This window comes from Oncorhynchus keta, chromosome 22, assembly GCF_023373465.1.
Source record: "Oncorhynchus keta strain PuntledgeMale-10-30-2019 chromosome 22, Oket_V2, whole genome shotgun sequence".
Classification (NCBI taxonomy): Eukaryota; Metazoa; Chordata; class Actinopteri; order Salmoniformes; family Salmonidae; genus Oncorhynchus; species Oncorhynchus keta.
In genome coordinates, this window is record NC_068442.1 from 56,759,567 (window position 1) to 56,784,236 (window position 24,670).

Below are 24,670 nucleotides of genomic sequence, written 5' to 3' on the forward strand. Positions count from 1 at the left end.
CTTAACTCCCTCAGTAGATGCAGTAGATGCAACACAGATACTGTAGATGAACATACATATATATATATGACTGACAACACAGATCTTAGCTCCCTCAGTAGATGCCTACTGGAGAACATATATATATATATGACTGACAACACAGATCTTAGCTCCCTCAGTAGATGCCTACTGGAGAACATACATATATATATGACTGACAACACAGATCTTAGCTCCCTCAGTAGATGCCTACTGGAGAACATATATATATGACTGACAACACAGCTCCCTCAGTAGATGCCTACTGGAGAACATATATATATGACTGACAACACAGCTCCCTCAGTAGATGCCTACTGGAGAACATACATATATATATGTATTATTTGTATTGCTTTTAATCTTTTTAAATTAATTTCTCTTATTAACACTTTGTTCGAGCGAGCTATTTGTGTAGGTGGCTATCAAGTAAACCCAATGATAGCCATGTCATATTTCTCATTTTGGAAAAAGCCTTTTCAGTGTTAAAATAGGATCAACTAACAGACATATAATAAGTCTCTAAAATGGCACCCTATTCCCTGAAGTGCACTATTCCCTATGGGCTCTGGTCTAAAGTAGTGCACTATTCCCTATGGGCTCTGGTGTAAAGTAGTGCACTATTCCCTGAAGTGCACTATTCCCTATGGGCTCTGGTCTAAAGTAGTGCACTATTCCCTATGGGCTCTGGTCTAAAGTAGTGCACTATTCCCTGAAGTGCACTATTCCCTATGGGCTCTGGTGTAAAGTAGTGCACTATTCCCGGAAGAGCACTATTCCCTATGGGCTCTGGTCTAAAGTAGAGCACTATTCCCTATGGGCTCTGGCCTAAAGTAGTGCACTATTCCCTATGGGCTCTGGTCTAAAGTAGAGCACTATTCCCTATGGGCTCTGGCCTAAAGTAGTGCACTATTCCCTATGGGCTCTGGCCTAAAGTAGTGCACTATTCCCTATGGGCTCTGGCCTAAAGTAGAGCACTATTCCCTATGGGCTCTGGCCTAAAGTAGTGCACTATTCCCTATGGGCTCTGGCCTAAAGTAGTGCACTATTCCCTGAAGTGCACTATTCCCTATGGGCTCTGGCCTAAAGTAGAGCACTATTCCCTATGGGCTCTGGCCTAAAGTAGTGCACTATTCCCTATGGGCTCTGGCCTAAAGTAGTGCACTATTCCCTGAAGAGCACTATTCCCTATGGGCTCTGGTCTAAAGTAGTGCACTATTCCCTATGGGCTCTGGTCTAAAGTAGTGCACTATTCCCTATGGGCTCTGGCCTAAAGTAGTGCACTATTCCCTATGGGCTCTGGCCTAAAGTAGTGCACTATTCCCTGAAGTGCACTATTCCCTATGGGCTCTGGTCTAAAGTAGTGCACTATTCCCTGAAGAGCACTATTCCCTATGGGGTCTGGTCTAAAGTAGTGCACTATTCCCTATGGGCTCTGGTCTAAAGTAGTGCACTATTCCCTGAAGAGCACTATTCCCTATGGGCTCTGGTCTAAAGTAGTGCACTATTCGCTATGGGCTCTGGTCTAAAGTAGTGCACTATTCCCTATGGGCTCTGGTCTAAAGTAGTGCACTATTCCCTGAAGTGCAATATTCCCTATGGGCTCTGGTCTAAATTAGTGCACTATTCCCTATGGGCTCTGGTCTAAAGTAGTGCACTATTCCCTATGGGCTCTGGCCTAAAGTAGTGCACTATTCCCTATGGGCTCTGGCCTAAAGTAGTGCACTATTCCCTGAAGTGCACTATTCCCTATGGGCTCTGGTCTAAAGTAGTGCACTATTCCCTGAAGAGCACTATTCCCTATGGGCTCTGGTCTAAAGTAGTGCACTATTCCCTATGGGCTCTGGTCTAAAGTAGTGCACTATTCCCTGAAGTGCACTATTCCCTATGGGCTCTGGTCTAAAGTAGTGCACTATTCCCTATGGGTTCTGGTCTAAAGTAGTGCACTATTCCCTATGGGCTCTGGTCTAAAGTAGTGCACTATTCCCTGAAGTACAATATTCCCTATGGGCTCTGGTCTAAAGTAGTGGACTATTCCCTATGGGCTCTGGTCTAAAGTAGTGCACTATTCCCTGAAGTGCACTATTCCCTATGGGCTCTGGTCTAAAGTAGTGCACTATTCCCTATGGGCTCTGGTCTAAAGTAGTGCACTATTCCCTATGGGCTCTGGTCTAAAGTAGTGCACTATTCCCTATGGGCTCTGGTGTAAAGTAGTGCACTATTCCCTATGGGCTCTGGTGTAAAGTAGTGCACTATTCCCTATGGGCTCTGGTGTAAAGTTTGTGCACTATTCCCTATGGGCTCTGGTGTAAAGTAGTGCACTATTCCCTATGGGCTCTGGTGTAAAGTAGTGCACTATTCCCTATGGGCTCTGGTCTAAAGTAGTGCACTATTCCCTATGGGCTCTGGTCTAAAGTAGTGCACTATTCCCTGAAGTGCACTATTCACTATGGGCTCTGGTCTAAAGTAGTGCACTATTCCCTATGGGCTCTGGTCTAAAGTAGTGCACTATTGCCTATGGGCTCTGGTCTAAAGTAGTGCACTATTCCCTGAAGTACAATATTCCCTATGGGCTCTGGTCTAAAGTAGTGGACTATTCCCTATGGGCTCTGGTCTAAAGTAGTGCACTATTCCCTATGGGCTCTGGTCTAAAGTAGTGCACTATTCCCTATGGGCTCTGGTCTAAAGTAGTGCACTATTCCCTATGGGCTCTGGTGTAAAGTAGTGCACTATTCCCTATGGGCTCTGGTGTAAAGTTTGTGCACTATTCCCTATGGGCTCTGGTGTAAAGTAGTGCACTATTCCCTATGGGCTCTGGTGTAAAGTAGTGCACTATTCCCTATGGGCTCTGGTCTAAAGTAGTGCACTATTCCCTATGGGCTCTGGTCTAAAGTAGTGCACTATTCCCTATGGGCTCTGGTCTAAAGTAGTGCACTATTCCCTATGGGCTCTGGTCTAAAGTAGTGCACTATTCCCTATGGGCTCTGGCCTAAAGTAGTGCACTATTCCCTATGGGCTCTGGCCTAAAGTAGTGCACTATTCCCTGAAGTGCACTATTCCCTATGGGCTCTGGTCTAAAGTAGTGCACTATTCCCTGAAGAGCACTATTCCCTATGGGCTCTGGTCTAAAGTAGTGCACTATTCCCTATGGGCTCTGGTCTAAAGTAGTGCACTATTCCCTGAAGTGCACTATTCACTATGGGCTCTGGTCTAAAGTAGTGCACTATTCCCTATGGGCTCTGGTCTAAAGTAGTGCACTATTGCCTATGGGCTCTGGTCTAAAGTAGTGCACTATTCCCTGAAGTACAATATTCCCTATGGGCTCTGGTCTAAAGTAGTGGACTATTCCCTATGGGCTCTGGTCTAAAGTAGTGCACTATTCCCTGAAGTGCACTATTCCCTATGGGCTCTGGTCTAAAGTAGTGCACTATTCCCTATGGGCTCTGGTCTAAAGTAGTGCACTATTCCCTATGGGCTCTGGTCTAAAGTAGTGCACTATTCCCTATGGGCTCTGGTCTAAAGTAGTGCACTATTCCCTATGGGCTCTGGTGTAAAGTAGTGCACTATTCCCTATGGGCTCTGGTGTAAAGTTTGTGCACTATTCCCTATGGGCTCTGGTGTAAAGTAGTGCACTATTCCCTATGGGCTCTGGTGTAAAGTAGTGCACTATTCCCTATGGGCTCTGGTCTAAAGTAGTGCACTATTCCCTATGGGCTCTGGTCTAAAGCAGTGCACTATTCCCTATGGGCTCTGGTCTAAAGTAGTGCACTATTCCCTATGGGCTCTGGTGTAAAGTAGTGCACTATTCCCTACGGGCTCTGGTGTAAAGTAGTGCACTATTCCCTATGGGCTCTGGTCTAAAGTAGTGCACTATTCCCTATGGGCTCTGGTCTAAATTAGTGCACTATATAGGGAATAGGGCTCTGGTCTAAATTAGTGCACTATATAGGGAATAGTGCTCTGGTCTAAAGTAGTCCACTATATAGGGAACAGGGCTCTGGTCTAAAGTAGTGCACTATGGAGGGAATAGGGCTCTGGTCTAAAGTAGTCCACTATATAGGGAACAGGGCTCTGGTCTAAAGTAGTGCACTATATAGGGAACAGGGCTCTGGTCTAAAGTAGTGCACTATATAGGGAATAGGGCTCTGGTCTAAAGTAGTGCACTATATAGGGAATAGGGCTCTGGTCTAAAGTAGTCACTATATAGGGAATAGTGCTCTGGTCTAAAGTAGTCCACTATATAGGGAACAGGGCTCTGGTCTAAAGTAGTGCACTATGGAGGGAATAGGGCTCTGGTCTAAAGTAGTCCACTATATAGGGAACAGGGCTCTGGTCAATAGTAGTGCACTATATAGGGAATAGGGCTCTGGTCTAAAGTAGTGCACTATATAGGGAACAGGGCTCTGGTCTAAAGTAGTGCACTATGGAGGGAATAGGGCTCTGGTCTAAAGTAGTGCACTATATAGTGAATAGGGTGACGACAGATGACACCCAACACTATCAGGACATGCAAAGAGAGCCTTCATCAACGGCCCATGTACCCTGAGTGCCTAAATATTTTCATGACATGGCCAGAAGCGAGGCTTGTTCCATACCTCTGAATGATGAACTCTTTAGCGGGGTCAAACAGGTGACCATGAACGATCCATTCATCCACGATCTCTAGGTAAGGTCTGACTGTCTCCGTCCACAGAGAGAATAACAGAGCCACCTAGGTCAGAGGTCAGGGTAGTTAGACAGTTACACACCTGGCTGTTTGGAGTCGATTAACTCTCACTCAAAGACATGCACGAAACCAGACACGGTCACACACGGTCACACTCACAGACACGGTCACACTCACAGACACGGTCACACTCACAGACACGGTCACACTCACAGACACGGTCACACTCACAGACACGGTCACACTCACAGACACACACACAGACACGGTCACACTCACAGACACGGTCACACTCACAGACACGGTCACACTCACAGACACGGTCACACTCACAGACACGGTCACACTCACAGACACGGTCACACTCACAGACACGGTCACACTCACAGACACGGTCACACTCACAGACACAGACACGGTCACACTCACAGACACGGTCACACTCACAGACACGGTCACACTCACAGACACGGTCACACACGGTCACACTCACAGACACGGTCACACTCACAGACACGGTCACACACGGTCACACTCACAGACACGGTCACACTCACAGACACGGTCACACTCACAGACACGGTCACACACACAGACACGGTCACACACACAGACACGGTCACACACACAGACACAGACACGGTCACACTCACAGACACAGACACGGTCACACACGGTCACACTCACAGACACGGTCACACACGGTCACACTCACAGACACGGTCACACACGGTCACACTCACAGACACGGTCACACTCACAGACACGGTCACACTCACAGACACACTCACAGACACACTCACAGACACAGTTACACTCACAGACACAGTCACACTCACAGACACAGTTACACTCACAGACACAGTTACACTCACAGACACGGTCACACTCACAGGCACGGTTACACTCACAGACACAGTCACACTCACAGACACGGTCACAGACACGGTCACACTCACAGACACGGTCACACTCACAGACACGGTCACAGACAAGGTCACACTCACAGACACGGTCACACTCACAGACACGGTCACAGACACTGTCACACTCACAGACACGGTCACACTCACAGACACGGTCACACTCACAGACACGGTCACAGACACGGTCACACTCACAGACAGACACGGTCACAGACACGGTCACACACACAGACACGGTCACAGACACGGTCACACTCACAGACACGGTCACACTCACAGACATGGTCACACTCACAGACACGGTCACACTCACAGACACGGTCACAGACACGGTCACACTCACAGACACGGTCACAGACACGGTCACACTCACAGACACAGACACGGTCACAGACACGGTCACAGACACGGTCACACTCACAGACACAGTCACACTCACAGACACAGACACGGTCACACTCACAGACACGGTCACAGACACGGTCACACTCACAGACACGGTCACACTCACAGACACGGTCACACTCACAGACACGGTTACACTCACAGACACGGTCACAGACACGGTCACACTCACAGACACAGACACGGTCACAGACACGGTCACACTCACAGACACAGACACGGTCACACTCACAGACACGGTCACACTCACAGACACGGTCACACTCACAGACACGGTCACACTCACAGACACGGTCACACTTACAGACACGGTCACAGACACGGTCACACTCACAGTTACACTCACAGACACAGTTACACTCACAGACACAGTTACACTCACAGACACAGTCACACTCACAGACACAGTCACACTCACAGTTACACTCACAGACACAGTTACACTCACAGACACAGTCACACTCACATACACAGTCACACTCACAGACACAGTCACACTCACAGACACGGTCACAGACACGGTCACACTCACAGACACGGTCACAAACAAGGTCACACTCACAGACACGGTCACACTCACAGACACGGTCACAGACACGGTTACACTCACAGACACGGTCACACTCACAGACACGGTCACACTCACAGACACGGTCACACTCACAGACACGGTCACACTCACAGACACGGTCACAGACACGGTCACACTCACAGACAGACACGGTCACAGACACGGTCACACTCACAGACACGGTCACACTCACAGACACAGACACAGACACGGTCACAGACACAGACACGGTCACACTCACAGACACGGTCACAGACACGGTCACAGACACGGTCACACTCACAGACACGGTCACACTCACAGACACGGTCACACTCACAGACACGGTTACACTCACAGACACGGTCACGGTCACAGACACAGACACGGTCACAGACACGGTCACACTCAGAGACACGGTCACACTCACAGACACGGTCACACTCACAGACACAGTCACACTCACAGACACGGTCACACTCACAGACACGGTCACACTCACAGACACGGTCACAGTTACACTCACAGACACGGTCACAGTTACACTCACAGACACAGTTACACTCACAGACACAGTCACACACACAGTTACACTCACAGACACAGTTACACTCACAGACACAGTCACACTCACAGACACAGTTACACTCACAGACACAGTTACACTCACAGACACAGTTAGACTCACAGACACAGTTAGACTCACAGACACAGTTAGACTCACAGACACAGTTAGACTCACAGACACAGTCACACTCACAGACACGGTCACACTCACAGACACGGTCACACTCACAGACACGGTCACACTCACAGACACGGTCACACTCACAGACACGGTCACACTCACAGACACAGTCACACTCACAGACACAGTCACACTCACAGACACAGTCACACTCACAGACACAGTCACACTCACAGACACAGTCACACTCACAGACACAGTCACACTCACAGACACAGTCACACTCACAGACACAGTCACACTCACAGACACAGTCACAGACACAGACACACTCACAGACACGGTCACAGACAGTCACAGTCACAGTCACAGTTACACTCACAGACACGGTTACACTCACAGACACGGTTACACTCACAGACACGGTTACACTCACAGACACGGTTACACTCACAGACACGGTTACACTCACAGACACGGTTACACTCACAGACACGGTTACACTCACAGACACAGTTAGACTCACAGACACAGTTAGACTCACAGACACAGTTAGACTCACAGACACAGTTAGACTCACAGACACAGTTAGACTCACAGACACAGTTAGACTCACAGACACAGTTAGACTCACAGACACAGTTAGACTCACAGACACAGTTAGACTCACAGACACAGTTACACTCACAGACACAGTTACACTCACAGACACAGTTACACTCACAGACACGGTTACACTCACAGACACGGTTACACTCACAGACACGGTTACACTCACAGACACGGTTACACTCACAGACACGGTTACACTCACAGACACGGTTACACTCACAGACACGGTTACACTCACAGACACGGTTACACTCACAGACACAGTTACACTCACAGACACAGTTACACTCACAGACACAGTTACACTCACAGACACAGTTACACTCACAGACACAGTTAGACTCACAGACACAGTTAGACTCACAGACACAGTTAGACTCACAGACACAGTTAGACTCACAGACACGGTTACACTCACAGACACGGTTACACTCACAGACACGGTTACACTCACAGACACGGTTACACTCACAGACACGGTTACACTCTCAGACACAGTTACACTCACAGACACAGTTACACTCACAGACACAGTTAGACTCACAGACACAGTTATACTCACAGACACAGTTAGACTCACAGACACAGTTACACTCACAGACACAGTTAGACTCACAGACACAGTTAGACTCACAGACACAGTTAGACTCACAGACACAGTTACACTCACAGACACAGTTACACTCACAGACACGGTTACACTCACAGACACGGTTACACTCACAGACACAGTTACACTCAGACACAGTTACACTCAGACACAGTTACACTCACAGACACAGTTACACTCACAGACACAGTTACACTCACAGACACAGTTACACTCACAGACACAGTTATACTCACAGACACAGTTACACTCACAGACACAGTTACACTCACAGACACAGTTACACTCACAGACACAGTTACACTCACAGACACAGTTACACTCACAGACACAGTTACACTCACAGACACAGTTACACTCACAGACACAGTTACACTCACAGACACAGTTACACTCACAGACACAGTCACAGTCACAGACATGTAAACACAAACACTCACGGCCTGTTGGGATGCCTCTCCCACGCTGTCGTACTCTATGATAGCCTTGTACAGTGTGTTGAGCAGGTGTGAGGCCCGCACCACGTTAGGGGTCTCAGGGGGGACCTCTGCCACACCCGTACAGAACACCTTGTGGAGCACCTTGATCTGGGCCAGGTGAGGGGTCAGTCTGTCCAGCACCCCCGCCAGGGTCACCGTCTCATCTACAGAGGTTATAACAGGGTCACCGTCTCATCTACAGAGGTTATAACAGGGTCACAGTCTCATCTAGAGGTTATAACAGGGTCACAGTCTCATCTAGAGGTTATAACAGGGTCACAGTCTCATCTACAGAGGTTATAACAGGGTCACCGTCTCATCTACAGAGAGGTAGGTTATAACAGGGTCACCGTCTCATCTAGAGGTTATAACAGGGTAACCGTCTCATCTAGAGGTTATAACAGGGTCACCGTCTCATCTAGAGGTTATAACAGGGTCACCGTCTCATCTAGAGGTTATAACAGGGTCACCGTCTCATCTACAGAGGTTATAACAGGGTCACCGTCTCATCTAGAGGTTATAACAGGGTCACCGTCTCATCTAGAGGTTATAACAGGGTCACCGTCTCATCTAGAGGTTATAACAGGGTCACCGTCTCATCTACAGAGGTTATAACAGGGTCACCGTCTCATCTACAGAGGTTATAACAGGGTCACCGTCTCATCTAGAGGTTATAACAGGGTCACAGTCTCATCTAGAGGTTATAACAGGGTCACCGTCTCATCTACAGAGGTTATAACAGGGTCACCGTCTCATCTACAGAGGTTATAACAGGGTCACCGTCTCATCTACAGAGGTTATAACAGGGTCACCGTCTCATCTACAGAGGTTATAACAGGGTTACAGTCTCATCTACAGAGGTTATAACAGGGTTACAGTCTCATCTACAGAGAGGTAGGTTATAACAGGGTCTCAGTCTCATCTAGAGGTTATAACAGGGTCACCGTCTCATCTACAGAGGTTATAACAGGGTCACCGTCTCATCTACAGAGGTTATAACAGGGTCACCGTCTCATCTAGAGGTTATAACAGGGTCACCGTCTCATCTAGAGGTTATAACAGGGTCACCGTCTCATCTAGAGGTTATAACAGGGTCACCGTCTCATCTAGAGGTTATAACAGGGTCACAGTCTCATCTAGAGGTTATAACAGGGTCACCGTCTCATCTACAGAGGTTATAACAGGGTCACCGTCTCATCTACAGAGGTTATAACAGGGTCACCGTCTCATCTACAGAGGTTATAACAGGGTCACCGTCTCATCTACAGAGGTTATAACAGGGTTACAGTCTCATCTACAGAGGTTATAACAGGGTTACAGTCTCATCTACAGAGAGGTAGGTTATAACAGGGTCTCAGTCTCATCTAGAGGTTATAACAGGGTCACCGTCTCATCTACAGAGGTTATAACAGGGTCACCGTCTCATCTACAGAGGTTATAACAGGGTCACCGTCTCATCTAGAGGTTATAACAGGGTCACCGTCTCATCTAGAGGTTATAACAGGGTCACAGTCTCATCTACAGAGGTTATAACAGGGTCACCGTCTCATCTAGAGGTTATAACAGGGTCACAGTCTCATCTAGAGGTTATAACAGGGTCACCGTCTCATCTAGAGGTTATAACAGGGTCACAGTCTCATCTAGAGGTTATAACAGTGTCACCTCCGACCACGACATGGAAGTTAGCGGAATTTTGCAACTGTAATAACAGTACACGTCAGACAAAAGCCACAAGAAACTCATCAATGTATAACGATGAAAGGTAAACCTGCCTTTGCCTATGAGGTCTCTTTCTATGGTGGTGAGCTCCTGTTTGAAGGAGGTGAAGTACTTGTAGAGAGCCCAGACAAAAGCCTGGTAAGTCCTGAAGGGAGGCTCGGTGCCCTGCTTAGAGGAGTAGGAGCCTGGAGGGCAGGGCTCAGTGTCGTACCCCGTTACCTCGTCTATAAACCTCTGCAGCCGGAACACTGCCTGTCCATAGACTGCTATGTGCTCCAACACGGACCGTAGGCAGTTCTAGCAGGGAGAGAGACAGAGAGAGAGAAGAAAGAGGAGAGAGAGACAGAGACAAAGAGAGAGCAGAGAAAGAGAGAGAAAGAGAAAATGAAAGACAGAGAAAGAGGAGAGAGAGACAGAGAGAGGAGAGAGAGACAGAGAGAGGAGAGAGACAGAGAGAGGAGAGAGAGACAGAGAGAGGAGAGAGAGACAGAGAGAGGAGAGAGAGACAGAGAGAGGAGAGAGAGACAGAGAGAGACAGAGAGAGAAAGAGAGAGAGGAGAAAGAGGAGAAAGAGAGAGAGGGGAGAAAGAGGAGAAAGAGGAGAGAGAGAGGGAGAGACAGAAAGAGTGAGAGTAGAAAAAGAGAAAGGAGAAAGAGGAGAGGGAGAGAGTGAAAGAGAGAGAGTAGAAAGAGAGGAGAAAAAGGAGAGAGAGGAGAGAGACAGACACGAGAAAGAGGAGAGAAAGAGAAAACAAAGACAGATAGAGAGGAGAGAGAGAGAGAGTAGAAAGAGGAGAGAGAGAGAGTAGAAAGAGGAGAGAAAGAGGGGAGAGAGAGAGGAGAAAGAGGGGAGAGAGAGACAGGAGAAAGAGGAGAAAGAGGGGAGAGAGAGACAGGAGAAAGAGGAGAAAGAGAGACAGAGGAGAGGGAGACAGAGAAAGAGGAGAGAGAGGAGAAAGAGGAGAGGGAGACAGAGAAGAGAGAGAGAAAGAGAGAGAGAGAGACAGAGAAAGAGGAGAAAGAGGAGAGAGAGACAGGAGAAAGAGGAGAAAGAGGAGAAAGAGAGACAGAGGAGAAAGAGGAGAGAGACAGAGAAAGAGGAGAGAGAGAGAGGAGAGAAAGAGAGAGGAGAAAGAGGAGAGGGAGACAGAGAAAGAGGAGAGAGAGAGGAGAGGAGAGAGAGAGAGAAAGAGGAGAGAGAGAGAGAGAGAGGAAAGAGAGAGAGGAGAAAGAGGAGAGAGAGAGAGAGAAAGAGGAGAGAGAGAGGAGAAAGAGGGGAGAGAGACAGAGAAAGAGAGACAGAGAGAAAGAGAGAGAGAGGAGAGAGAGAGAGAGAGAGAGAGAGAGAGAGAGAGAGAGAGAGGAGAAAGAGGAGAGAGAGAGAGAGAGAGAGAGAGAGAGGAGAAAGAGGAGAGAGAGAGGAGAAAGAGGGGAAAGAGAGACAGGAGAAAGAGAGACAGAGGAGAAAGAGGAGAGAGGAGAAAGAGGGAGAGAGAGAAGAAAGAGGAGAGAGAGAGGAGAAAGAGGAGAGAGAGAGGAGAAAGAGGAGAGAGAGAGGAGAAAGAGGAGAGAGAGAGAGGAGAAAGAGGAGAGAGAGAGAGGAGAAAGAGGAGAGAGAGAGGAGAAAGAGGAGAGAGAGAGAGAGGAGAAAGAGGAGAGAGAGAGGAGAAAGAGGGGAGAGAGAGACAGGAGAAAGAGGGGAGAGAGAGACAGGAGAAAGAGGGGAGAGAGAGACAGGAGAAAGAGGAGAAAGAGAGAGAGAGGAGAAAGAGGAGAGAGAGGAGAAAGAGGAGAGAGAGGAGACAGAGGAGAGAGAGAGAGGAGAAAGAGGAGAGAGAGAGAGGAGAAAGAGGAGAGAGAGAGAGGAGAAAGAGGAGAGAGAGAGAGGAGAAAGAGGAGAGAGAGAGAGGAGAAAGAGGAGAGAGAGAGAGGAGAAAGAGGAGAGAGAGAGAGGAGAAAGAGGAGAGAGACCGAGACACGAGAAAGAGGAGAGGAGAGAAAGAAGGACAGATGGAGAGGAGAGAGAGATGGGGTTAGACAGGGAATTCCAATTTATGAGACCAATGTGTTCCAGATTGTTAATATACACATGTAATGATTAGACTGTAGTCTTACGTTAGTCAGGTGAGTGACCACCACATCATTCCTGACCACCACTTTTCCATCCTGATGCTGGAATATAAAGTGTTTCTTCACCCCAGAGAGCAGCCTGGGGACAAACAATCATGGATCAACTGAAGCCCTATAAAAAGAGACTTTCCGGAAGATTTGCATCATTTTTAACCAGTAGCTCTGACCGTAGCACTCAAGAGCCAAAACGGGAGTACTACGGCGTTGGCTCCGTCTTTCTCTGCTGTGTGTGCATCTTGCTAGCTGTCACTCAAATGGCGAGGGGCTGAAGCTCATTGGCTGGAACTCGCATTGCTAGGGGGCTGGCGTACGAGGGGGAAACGGCACTGCACAGCTTTCAGAAAACAGTCACTTTCAAACAAAGGATTTTGTGGCTAATTAAGGTAAAACCGTAATTCTGTTCATAGATTCTGCATGTATGAACTACACATTGATACATCCAGCCCAAAGCGTGAGGTTTTAAAAAAATACTTACGTAGACGCCAAAGTTCTGGAGCCAACTGCCCCCTAGTGCGACCATTTTAAACGCATGCAACTAAAGATGTGTGACTGTGTGCCAACTGCCCCGTGCCAACTGCCCCGTGCCAACTGCCCCGTGCCAACTGCCCCGTGCCAACTGCCCTGTGCCAACTGCCCCGTGCCAACTGCCCTGTGCCAACTGCCCCGTGCCAACTGCCCCGTGCCAACTGCCCCGTGCCAACTGCCCCGTGCCAACTGCCCCGTGCCAACTGCCCTGTGCCAACTGCGCTGTGTGAACTGCGCTGTGTGAACTGCGCTGTGTGAACTGTGCTGTGTGAACTGTGCTGTGTGAACTGTGAGTGAAGTGCTGAAAGATGAATTTTTAGAAGCACACAGGCATAGAAGTCTAATTTACCTGCCAGTCCAGAGTGACAGTCCTGGTGTTTCCTGGCTATTTACATAGTATTGTAAAATAACTGATCCAAAGGGCTTTGACTTCTTAAACACGGCAGGAAGCGAACACAAGATGATGCCCCACCCCCTTATTAATTCAGCCACTTACAATGCAACTTAAACTGAGGGGTTCTTCAAGCAGGAGATCGAGATAAAAAAACGCTAAACTAATATCTTGCTGTGTTTAGTAAACACAGATCTAAAAAGCAGATCTAACAGCTAAAAAGACTTGTTTTGTTCTTCAGTAGCACTTCTAAACTTGGGTGAAAATTCAGAACAGGCATTCTGTCAGCAGACAGCTCTGACAGACAGCTCTGACAGACAGCTCTGACAGACAGCTCTGAGAGACAGCTCTGAGAGACAGCTCTGAGAGACAGCTCTGACAGACAGCTCTGACAGACAGCTCTGAGAGACAGCTCTGACTGATGTCTAGCTACAGTTGAAGTCATTATAGGCCATTCACCAGCCCCCACTATATCGGCCATTCACCAGCCCCCACTAAATACACCATTCACCAGCCCCCACTATATACACCATTCACCAGCCCCCACTACATAGGCCATTCACCAGCCCTCACTATATACACCATTCACCAGCCCCCACTATATACACCATTCACCAGCCCTCACTATATACACCATTCACCAGCCCCCACTACATAGGCCATTCACCAGCCCTCACTATATACACCATTCACCAGCCCCCACTATATCGGCCATTCACCAGCCCTCACTATATACACCACTCACCAGCCCTCACTATATAGGCCATTCACCAGCCCCCACTATATCGGCCATACACCAGCCCTCACTATATAGGCCATTCACCAGCCCCCACTATATCGGCCATTCACCAGCCCCCACTATATCGGCCATTCACCAGCCCCCACTATATAGGCCATTCACCAGCCCCCACTATATCGGCCATTCACCAGCCCCCACTATATCGGCCATTCACCAGCCCCCACTATATACACCATTCACCAGCCCCCACTATATACACCATTCACCAGCCCCCACTATATACACCATTCACCAGCCCCCACTATATCGGCCATTCACCAGCCCCCACTATATAGGCCATTCACCAGCCCCCACTATATCGGCCATTCACCAGCCCCCACTATATACACCATTCACCAGCCCTCACTATATACACCATTCACCAGCCCTCACTATATACACCATTCACCAGCCCTCACTATATACACCATTCACCAGCCCTCACTATATAGGCCATTCACCAGCCCTCACTATATACACCATTCACCAGCCCTCACTATATACACCATTCACCAGCCCTCACTATATACACCATTCACCAGCCCCCACTATATACACCATTCACCAGCCCTCACTATATACACCATTCACCAGCCCCCACTATATACACCATTCACCAGCCCCCACTATATACACCATTCACCAGCCCTCACTATATACACCATTCACCAGCCCTCACTATATACACCATTCACCAGCCCTCACTATATACATCATTCACCAGCCCTCACTATATAGGCCATTCACCAGCCCTCACTATATACACCATTCACCAGCCCTCACTATATACACCATTCACCAGCCCTCACTATATACACCATTCACCAGCCCCCACTATATACACCATTCACCAGCCCTCACTATATACACCATTCACCAGCCCCCACTATATACACCATTCACCAGCCCCCACTATATACATCATTCACCAGCCCTCACTATATAGGCCATTCACCAGCCCTCACTATATAGGCCATTCACCAGCCCCCACTATATACACCATTCACCAGCCCTCACTATATACACCATTCACCAGCCCTCACTATATACACCATTCACCAGCCCTCACTATATACACCATTCACCAGCCCTCACTATATAGGCCATTCACCAGCCCTCACTATATAGGCCATTCACCAGCCCCCACTATATACACCATTCACCAGCCCTCACTATATAGGCCATTCACCAGCCCTCACTATATCGGCCATTCACCAGCCCCCACTATATAGGCCATTCACCAGCCCCCACTATATACACCATTCACCAGCCCCCACTATATAGGCCATTCACCAGCCCCCACTATATACACCATTCACCAGCCCTCACTATATACACCATTCACCAGCCCCCACTATATACGCCATTCACCAGCCCCCACTATATAGGCCATTCACCAGCCCCCACTATATACACCATTCACCAGCCCCCACTATATACACCATTCACCAGCCCCCACTATATACACCATTCACCAGCCCCCACTATATACATGTTTCACCAGCCCTCACTATATAGGCCATTCACCAGCCCTCACTATATCGGCCATTCACCAGCCCTCACTATATACACCATTCACCAGCCCCCACTATATACACCATTCACCAGCCCTCACTATATACACCATTCACCAGCCCCCACTATATACATCATTCACCAGCCCTCACTATATCGGCCATTCACCAGCCCCCACTATATACATCATTCACCAGCCCTCACTATATACACCATTCACCAGCCCTCACTATATACACCATTCACCAGCCCCCACTATATACATCATTCACCAGCCCCCACTATAACGGCCATTCACCAGCCCCCACTATATCGGCCATTCACCAGCCCCCACTATATCGGCCATTCACCAGCCCCCACTATATCGGCCATTCACCAGCCCCCACTATATCGGCCATTCACCAGCCCCCACTATATAGGCCATTCACCAGCCCTCACTATATACATCATTCACCAGCCCCCACTATATACACCATTGACCAGTCCTCACTATATACACCATTGGCCAGCCCTCACTATATACACCATTCACAAGCCCTCACTATATACACCATTCACCAGCCCCCACTATATACACCATTCACCAGCCCTCACTATATACACCATTCACCAGCCCCCACTATATAGGCCATTCACCAGCCCACACTATATCGGCCAATCACCAGCCCCCACTATATCGGCCATTCACCAGCCCCCACTATATCGACCATTCACCAGCCCTCACTATATACATCATTCACCAGCCCCCACTATATACACCATTCACCAGCCCTCACTATATGCACCATTGACCAGCCCTCACTATATACACCATTCACCAGCCCTCACTATATACACCATTCACCAGGCCTCACTATATACACCATTCACCAGCCCCCACTATATACACCATTCACCAGCCCCCAATATATACGCCATTCACCAGCCCTCACTATATACACCATTCACCAGCCCCCACTATATACACCATTCACCAGCCCTCACTATATACACCATTCACCAGCCCTCACTATATACACCATTCACCAGCCCCCACTATATACACCATTCACCAGCCCCCACTATATACACCATTCACCAGCCCTCACTATATACACCATTCACCAGCCCCCACTATATACACCATTCACCAGCCCTCACTATATAGGCCATTCACCAGCCCTCACTATATAGGCCATTCACCAGCCCCCACTATATAGGCCATTCACCAGCCCCCACTATATACACCATTCACCAGCCCTCACTATATACACCATTCACCAGCCCCCACTATATACGCCATTCACCAGCCCTCACTATATAGGCCATTCACCAGCCCTCACTATATCGGCCATTCACCAGCCCTCACTATATACATCATTCACCAGCCCCCACTATATACACCATTGATCAGCCCTCACTATATACACCATTCACCAGCCCCACTATATACACCATTCACCAGCCCCCACTATATAGGCCATTCACCAGCCCCCACTATATAGGCCATTCACCAGCCCCCACTATATACACCATTCACCAGCCCTCACTATATACACCATTCACCAGCCCCCACTATATACACCATTCACCAGCCCTCACTATATACGCCATTCACCAGCCCCCACTATATAGGCCATTCACCAGCCCCCACTATATCGGCCATTCACCAGCCCCCACTATATCGGCCATTCACCAGCCCCCACTATATAGGCCATTCACCAGCCCCCACTATATAGGCCATTCACCAGCCCCCACTATATAGGCCATTCACCAGCCCCCACTATATAGGCCATTCACCAGCCCTCACTATATACACCATTCACCAGCCCTCACTATGTACACCATTCACCAGCCCTCACTATGTACACCATTCACCAGCCCCCACTATATACACCATTCACCAGCCCCCACTATATACACCATTCACCAGCCCCCACTATATACACCATTCACCAGCCCCCACTATATACACCATTCACCAGCCCCCACTATATACACCATTCACCAGCCCCCACTATATACACCATTCACCAGCCCTCACTATATAGGCCATTCACCAGCCCCCACTATATAGACCATTCACCAGCCCCCACTATATACACCATTCACCAGCCCTCACTATATACACCATTCACCAGCCCCCACTATATCGGCCATTCACCAGCCCCCACTATATACACCATTCACCAGCCCCCACTATAACGGCCATTCACCAGCCCCCACTATATTGGCCATTCACCAGCCCCCACTATATACACCATTCACCAGCCCCCACTATATAGGCCATTCACCAGCCCCCACTATATACGCCATTCGCCAGCCCCCACTATATCGGCCATTCGCCAGCCCCCACTATATCGGCCATTCGCCAGCCCCCACTATATCGGCCATTCGCCAGCCCCCACTATATAGGCCATTCACCAGCCCCCACTATATCGGCCATTCACCAGCCCCCACTATATAGGCCATTCACCAGCCCCCACTATATAGGCCATTCACCAGCCCCCACTATATACACCATTCACCAGCCCCCACTATATACACCATTCACCAGCCCTCACTATATACACCATTCACCAGCCCCCACTATATAGGCCATTCACCAGCCCTCACTATATACATCATTCACCAGCCCCCACTATATACACCATTCACCAGCCCTCACTATATACACCATTGACCAGCCCTCACTGTATACACCATTCACCAGCCCTCACTGTATACACCATTCACCAGCCCTCACTATTTACACCATTCACCAGCCCCCACTATATACACCATTCACCAGCCCTCACTATATACACCATTCACCAGCCCCCACTATATACGCCATTCACCAGCCCTCACTATATAGGCCATTCACCAGCCCTCACTATATAGGCCATTCACCAGCCCCCACTATATCGGCCATTCACTAGCCCCCACTATATAGGCCATTCACCAGCCCCCACTATATACACCATTCACCAGCCCTCACTATATCGGCCATTCACCAGCCCCCACTATAACGGCCATTCACCAGCCCCCACTATATCGGCCATTCACCAGCCCCCACTATATCGGCCATTCACCAGCCCTCACTATGTACATCATTCACCAGCCCCCACTATATACACCATTCACCAGCCCCCACTATATACACCATTGGCCAGCCCTCACTATATACACCATTCACCAGCCCTCACTATATAGGCCATTCACCAGCCCCCACTATAACGGCCATTCACCAGCCCCCACTATATCGGCCATTCACCAGCCCCCACTATATAGGCCATTCACCAGCCCCCACTATATAGGCCATTCACCAGCCCCCACTATAACGGCCATTCACCAGCCCCCACTATATCGGCCATTCACCAGCCCCCACTATATCGGCCATTCACCAGCCCCCACTATATCGGCCATTCACCAGCCCCCACTATATCGGCCATTCACCAGCCCCCACTATATCGGCCATTCACCAGCCCCCACTATATAGGCCATTCACCAGCCCCCACTATATCGGCCATTCACCAGCCCCCACTATATAGGCCATTCACCAGCCCCCACTATATAGGCCATTCACCAGCCCCCACTATATACACCATTCACCAGCCCTCACTATATACACCATTCACCAGCCCCCACTATATACATCATTCACCAGCCCTCACTATAACGGCCATTCACCAGCCCCCACTATATACATCATTCACCAGCCCTCACTATATCGGCCATTCACCAGCCCCCACTATATCGGCCATTCACCAGCCCCCACTATATCGGCCATTCACCAGCCCCCACTATATCGGCCATTCACCAGCCCCCACTATATCGGCCATTCACCAGCCCCCACTATATCGGCCATTCACCAGCCCCCACTATATAGGCCATTCACCAGCCCTCACTATATACATCATTCACCAGCCCCCACTATATACACCATTGACCAGCCCTCACTATATACACCATTGGCCAGCCCTCACTATATACACCATTCACAAGCCCTCACTATATACACCATTCACCAGCCCTCACTATATACTCCATTCACCAGCCCCCACTATATACACCATTCACCAGCCCTCACTATATACACCATTCACCAGCCCCACTATATCGGCCATTCACCAGCCCCCACTATAACGGCCATTCAGCAGCCCCCACTATATCGCCATTCACCAGCCCCCACTATATAGGCCATTCACCAGCCCCCACTATAACGGCCATTCACCAGCCCCCACTATATCGGCCATTCACCAGCCCTCACTATATACATCATTCACCAGCCCCCACTATATACACCATTCACCAGCCCCCACTATATACACCATTCACCAGCCCTCACTATATACACCATTCACCAGCCCCACTATATACACCATTCACCAGCCCCCACTATATACACCATTCACCAGCCCTCACTATATACACCATTCACCAGCCCCCACTATATAGACCATTCACCAGCCCTCACTATATAGACCATTCACCAGCCCCCACTATATAGACCATTCACCAGCCCTCACTATATACATCATTCACCAGCCCTCACTATATACATCATTCACCAGCCCCCACTATATACACCATTCACCAGCCCTCACTATATACACCATTCACCAGCCCCCACTATATACACCATTCACCAGCCCCCACTATATACACCATTCACCAGCCCTCACTATATACACCATTCACCAGCCCCCACTATATACACCATTCACCAGCCCTCACTATATACACCATTCACCAGCCCCCACTATATACACCATTCACCAGCCCCCACTATATCGGCCATTCACCAGCCCCCACTATATCGGCCATTCACCAGCCCCCACTATATCGGCCATTCACCAGCCCCCACTATATCGGCCATTCACCAGCCCCCACTATATCCGCCATTCACCAGCCCCCACTATATCGGCCATTCACCAGCCCCCACTATATCGGCCATTCACCAGCCCCCACTATATCGGCCATTCACCAGCCCTCACTATATAGGCCATTCACCAGCCCTCACTATATACACCATTGACCAGCCCTCACTATATACACCATTGGCCAGCCCTCACTATATACACCATTCACAAGCCCTCACTATATACACCATTCACCAGCCCTCACTATATACACCATTCACCAGCCCCCACTATATACACCATTCACCAGCCCTCACTATATACACCATTCACCAGCCCCCACTATATCGGCCATTCACCAGCCCCCACTATATAGGCCATTCACCAGCCCCCACTATATCGGCCATTCACCAGCCCTCACTATATACATCATTCACCAGCCCCCACTATATACACCATTCACCAGCCCCCACTATATACACCATTCACCAGCCCTCACTATATACACCATTCACCAGCCCCCACTATATCGGCCATTCACCAGCCCCCACTATAACGGCCATTCACCAGCCCCCACTATATCGGCCATTCACCAGCCCTCACTATATACATCATTCACCAGCCCCCACTATATACACCATTCACCAGCCCTCACTATATGCACCATTGACCAGCCCTCACTATATGCACCATTGACCAGCCCTCACTATATACACCATTCACCAGCCCTCACTATATACACCATTCACCAGGCCTCACTATATACACCATTCACCAGCCCCCACTATATACGCCATTCACCAGCCCTCACTATATACACCATTCACCAGCCCTCACTATATACACCATTCACCAGGCCTCACTATATACACCATTCACCAGCCCCCACTATATACACCATTCACCAGCCCTCACTATATACACCATTCACCAGCCCCCACTATATCAGCCATTCACCAGCCCCCACTATATCGGCCATTCACCAGCCCTCACTATATAGGCCATTCACCAGCCCCCACTATATAGGCCATTCACCAGCCCCCACTATATAGGCCATTCACCAGCCCCCACTATATAGGCCATTCACCAGCCCTCACTATATAGGCCATTCACCAGCCCCCACTATATCGGCCATTCACCAGCCCCCACTATATAGGCCATTCACCAGCCCCCACTATATAGGCCATTCACCAGCCCCCACTATATACGCCATTCACCAGCCCTCACTATATACACCATTCACCAGCCCCCACTATATAGGCCATTCACCAGCCCCCACTATATAGGCCATTCACCAGCCCCCACTATATACACCATTCACCAGCCCTCACTATATACACCATTCACCAGCCCTCACTATGTACACCATTCACCAGCCCTCACTATGTACACCATTCACCAGCCCCCACTATATACACCATTCACCAGCCCCCACTATATACACCATTCACCAGCCCCCACTATATACACCATTCACCAGCCCCCACTATATACACCATTCACCAGCCCTCACTATATACACCATTCACCAGCCCCCACTATATACACCATTCACCAGCCCTCACTATAACGGCCATTCACCAGCCCCCACTATATCGGCCATTCACCAGCCCCCACTATATACGCCATTCGCCAGCCCCCACTATATCGGCCATTCACCAGCCCCCACTATATCGGCCATTCACCAGCCCCCACTATATCGGCCATTCACCAGCCCCCACTATATAGGCCATTCACCAGCCCCCACTATATCGGCCATTCACCAGCCCTCACTATATACATCATTCACCAGCCCCACTATATACACCATTCACCAGCCCTCACTATATACACCATTGACCAGCCCTCACTGTATACACCATTCACCAGCCCTCACTGTATACACCATTCACCAGCCCTCACTATTTACACCATTCACCAGCCCCCACTATATACACCATTCACCAGCCCTCACTATATACACCATTCACCAGCCCCCACTATATACGCCATTCACCAGCCCTCACTATATAGGCCATTCACCAGCCCCCACTATATAGGCCATTCACCAGCCCCCACTATATACACCATTCACCAGCCCCCACTATATCGGCCATTCACCAGCCCCCACTATATAGGCCATTCACCAGCCCCCACTATATCGGCCATTCACCAGCCCCCACTATATCGGCCATTCACCAGCCCCCACTATATCGGCCATTCACCAGCCCTCACTATATCGGCCATTCACCAGCCCCCACTATATCGGCAATTCACCAGCCCCCACTATATACACCATTCACCAGCCCTCACTATATACACCATTCACCAGCCCTCACTATGTACACCATTCACCAGCCCTCACTATATACACCATTCACCAGCCCCCACTATATACACCATTCACCAGCCCTCACTATATACACCATTCACCAGCCCTCACTATATACACCATTCACCAGCCCTCACTATGTACACCATTCACCAGCCCTCACTATATACGCCATTCACCAGCCCTCACTATATAGGCCATTCACCAGCCCTCACTATATAGGCCATTCACCAGCCCTCACTATATAGGCCATTCACCAGCCCCCACTATAACGGCCATTCGCCAGCCCCACTATATCGGCCATTCGCCAGCCCCCACTATATCGGCCATTCGCCAGCCCCACTATATCGGCCATTCGCCAGCCCCACTATATCGGCCATTCGCCAGCCCCCACTATATACGCCATTCGCCAGCCCTCACTATATACACCATTCGCCAGCCCTCACTATATACGCCATTCGCCAGCCCCCACTATATCGGCCATTCGCCAGCCCCCACTATATCGGCCATTCACCAGCCCCCACTATATCGGCCATTCACCAGCCCCCACTATATAGGCCATTCACCAGCCCCCACTATATCGGCCATTCACCAGCCCCCACTATATAGGCCATTCACCAGCCCCCACTATATCGGCCATTCACCAGCCCCCACTATATAGGCCATTCACCAGCCCCCACTATATAGGCCATTCACCAGCCCCCACTATATACGCCATTCACCAGCCCTCACTATATACACCAGCCCTCACTATATACACCATTCACCAGCCCCCACTATATAGACCATTCACCAGCCCCCACTATATAGGCCATTCACCAGCCCCCACTATATACACCATTCACCAGCCCTCACTATGTACACCATTCACCAGCCCTCACTATGTACACCATTCACCAGCCCTCACTATGTACACCATTCACCAGCCCCCACTATATACACCATTCACCAGCCCTCACTATATACACCATTCACCAGCCCCACTATATACACCATTCACCAGCCCCCACTATATACACCATTCACCAGCCCTCACTATATACACCATTCACCAGCCCCCACTATATACACCATTCACCAGCCCTCACTATAACGGCCATTCACCAGCCCCCACTATATCGGCCATTCACCAGCCCCCACTATATACGCCATTTGCCAGCCCCACTATATCGGCCATTCACCAGCCCCCACTATATCGGCCATTCACCAGCCCCCACTATATCGGCCATTCACCAGCCCCCACTATATAGGCCATTCACCAGCCCCCACTATATCGGCCATTCACCAGCCCTCACTATATACATCATTCACCAGCCCCCACTATATACACCATTCACCAGCCCTCACTATATACACCATTGACCAGCCCTCACTGTATACACCATTCACCAGCCCTCACTGTATACACCATTCACCAGCCCTCACTATTTACACCATTCACCAGCCCCACTATATACACCATTCACCAGCCCTCACTATATACACCATTCACCAGCCCCCACTATATACGCCATTCACCAG

At 49.5% G+C, this 24,670-nt stretch overlaps 1 protein-coding gene across 1 annotated transcript in view; it reads right to left on the reverse strand.

Annotated features, from left to right (window-relative positions):
* Positions 1–24,670, reverse strand: part of tubgcp5 (tubulin, gamma complex associated protein 5) — a 116,226-nt gene that overhangs the window by 43,439 nt on the left and 48,117 nt on the right. Inside the window, exons 9-12 of the mRNA XM_052475731.1 lie at positions 12,792–12,885; positions 10,730–10,973; positions 8,919–9,121; positions 4,617–4,732 (exon numbers count right to left, since the gene is read on the reverse strand). Coding sequence (XP_052331691.1) covers positions 4,617–4,732; positions 8,919–9,121; positions 10,730–10,973; positions 12,792–12,885 — 657 coding nt within the window. The remainder of the gene's footprint in view (positions 1–4,616; positions 4,733–8,918; positions 9,122–10,729; positions 10,974–12,791; positions 12,886–24,670) is intronic.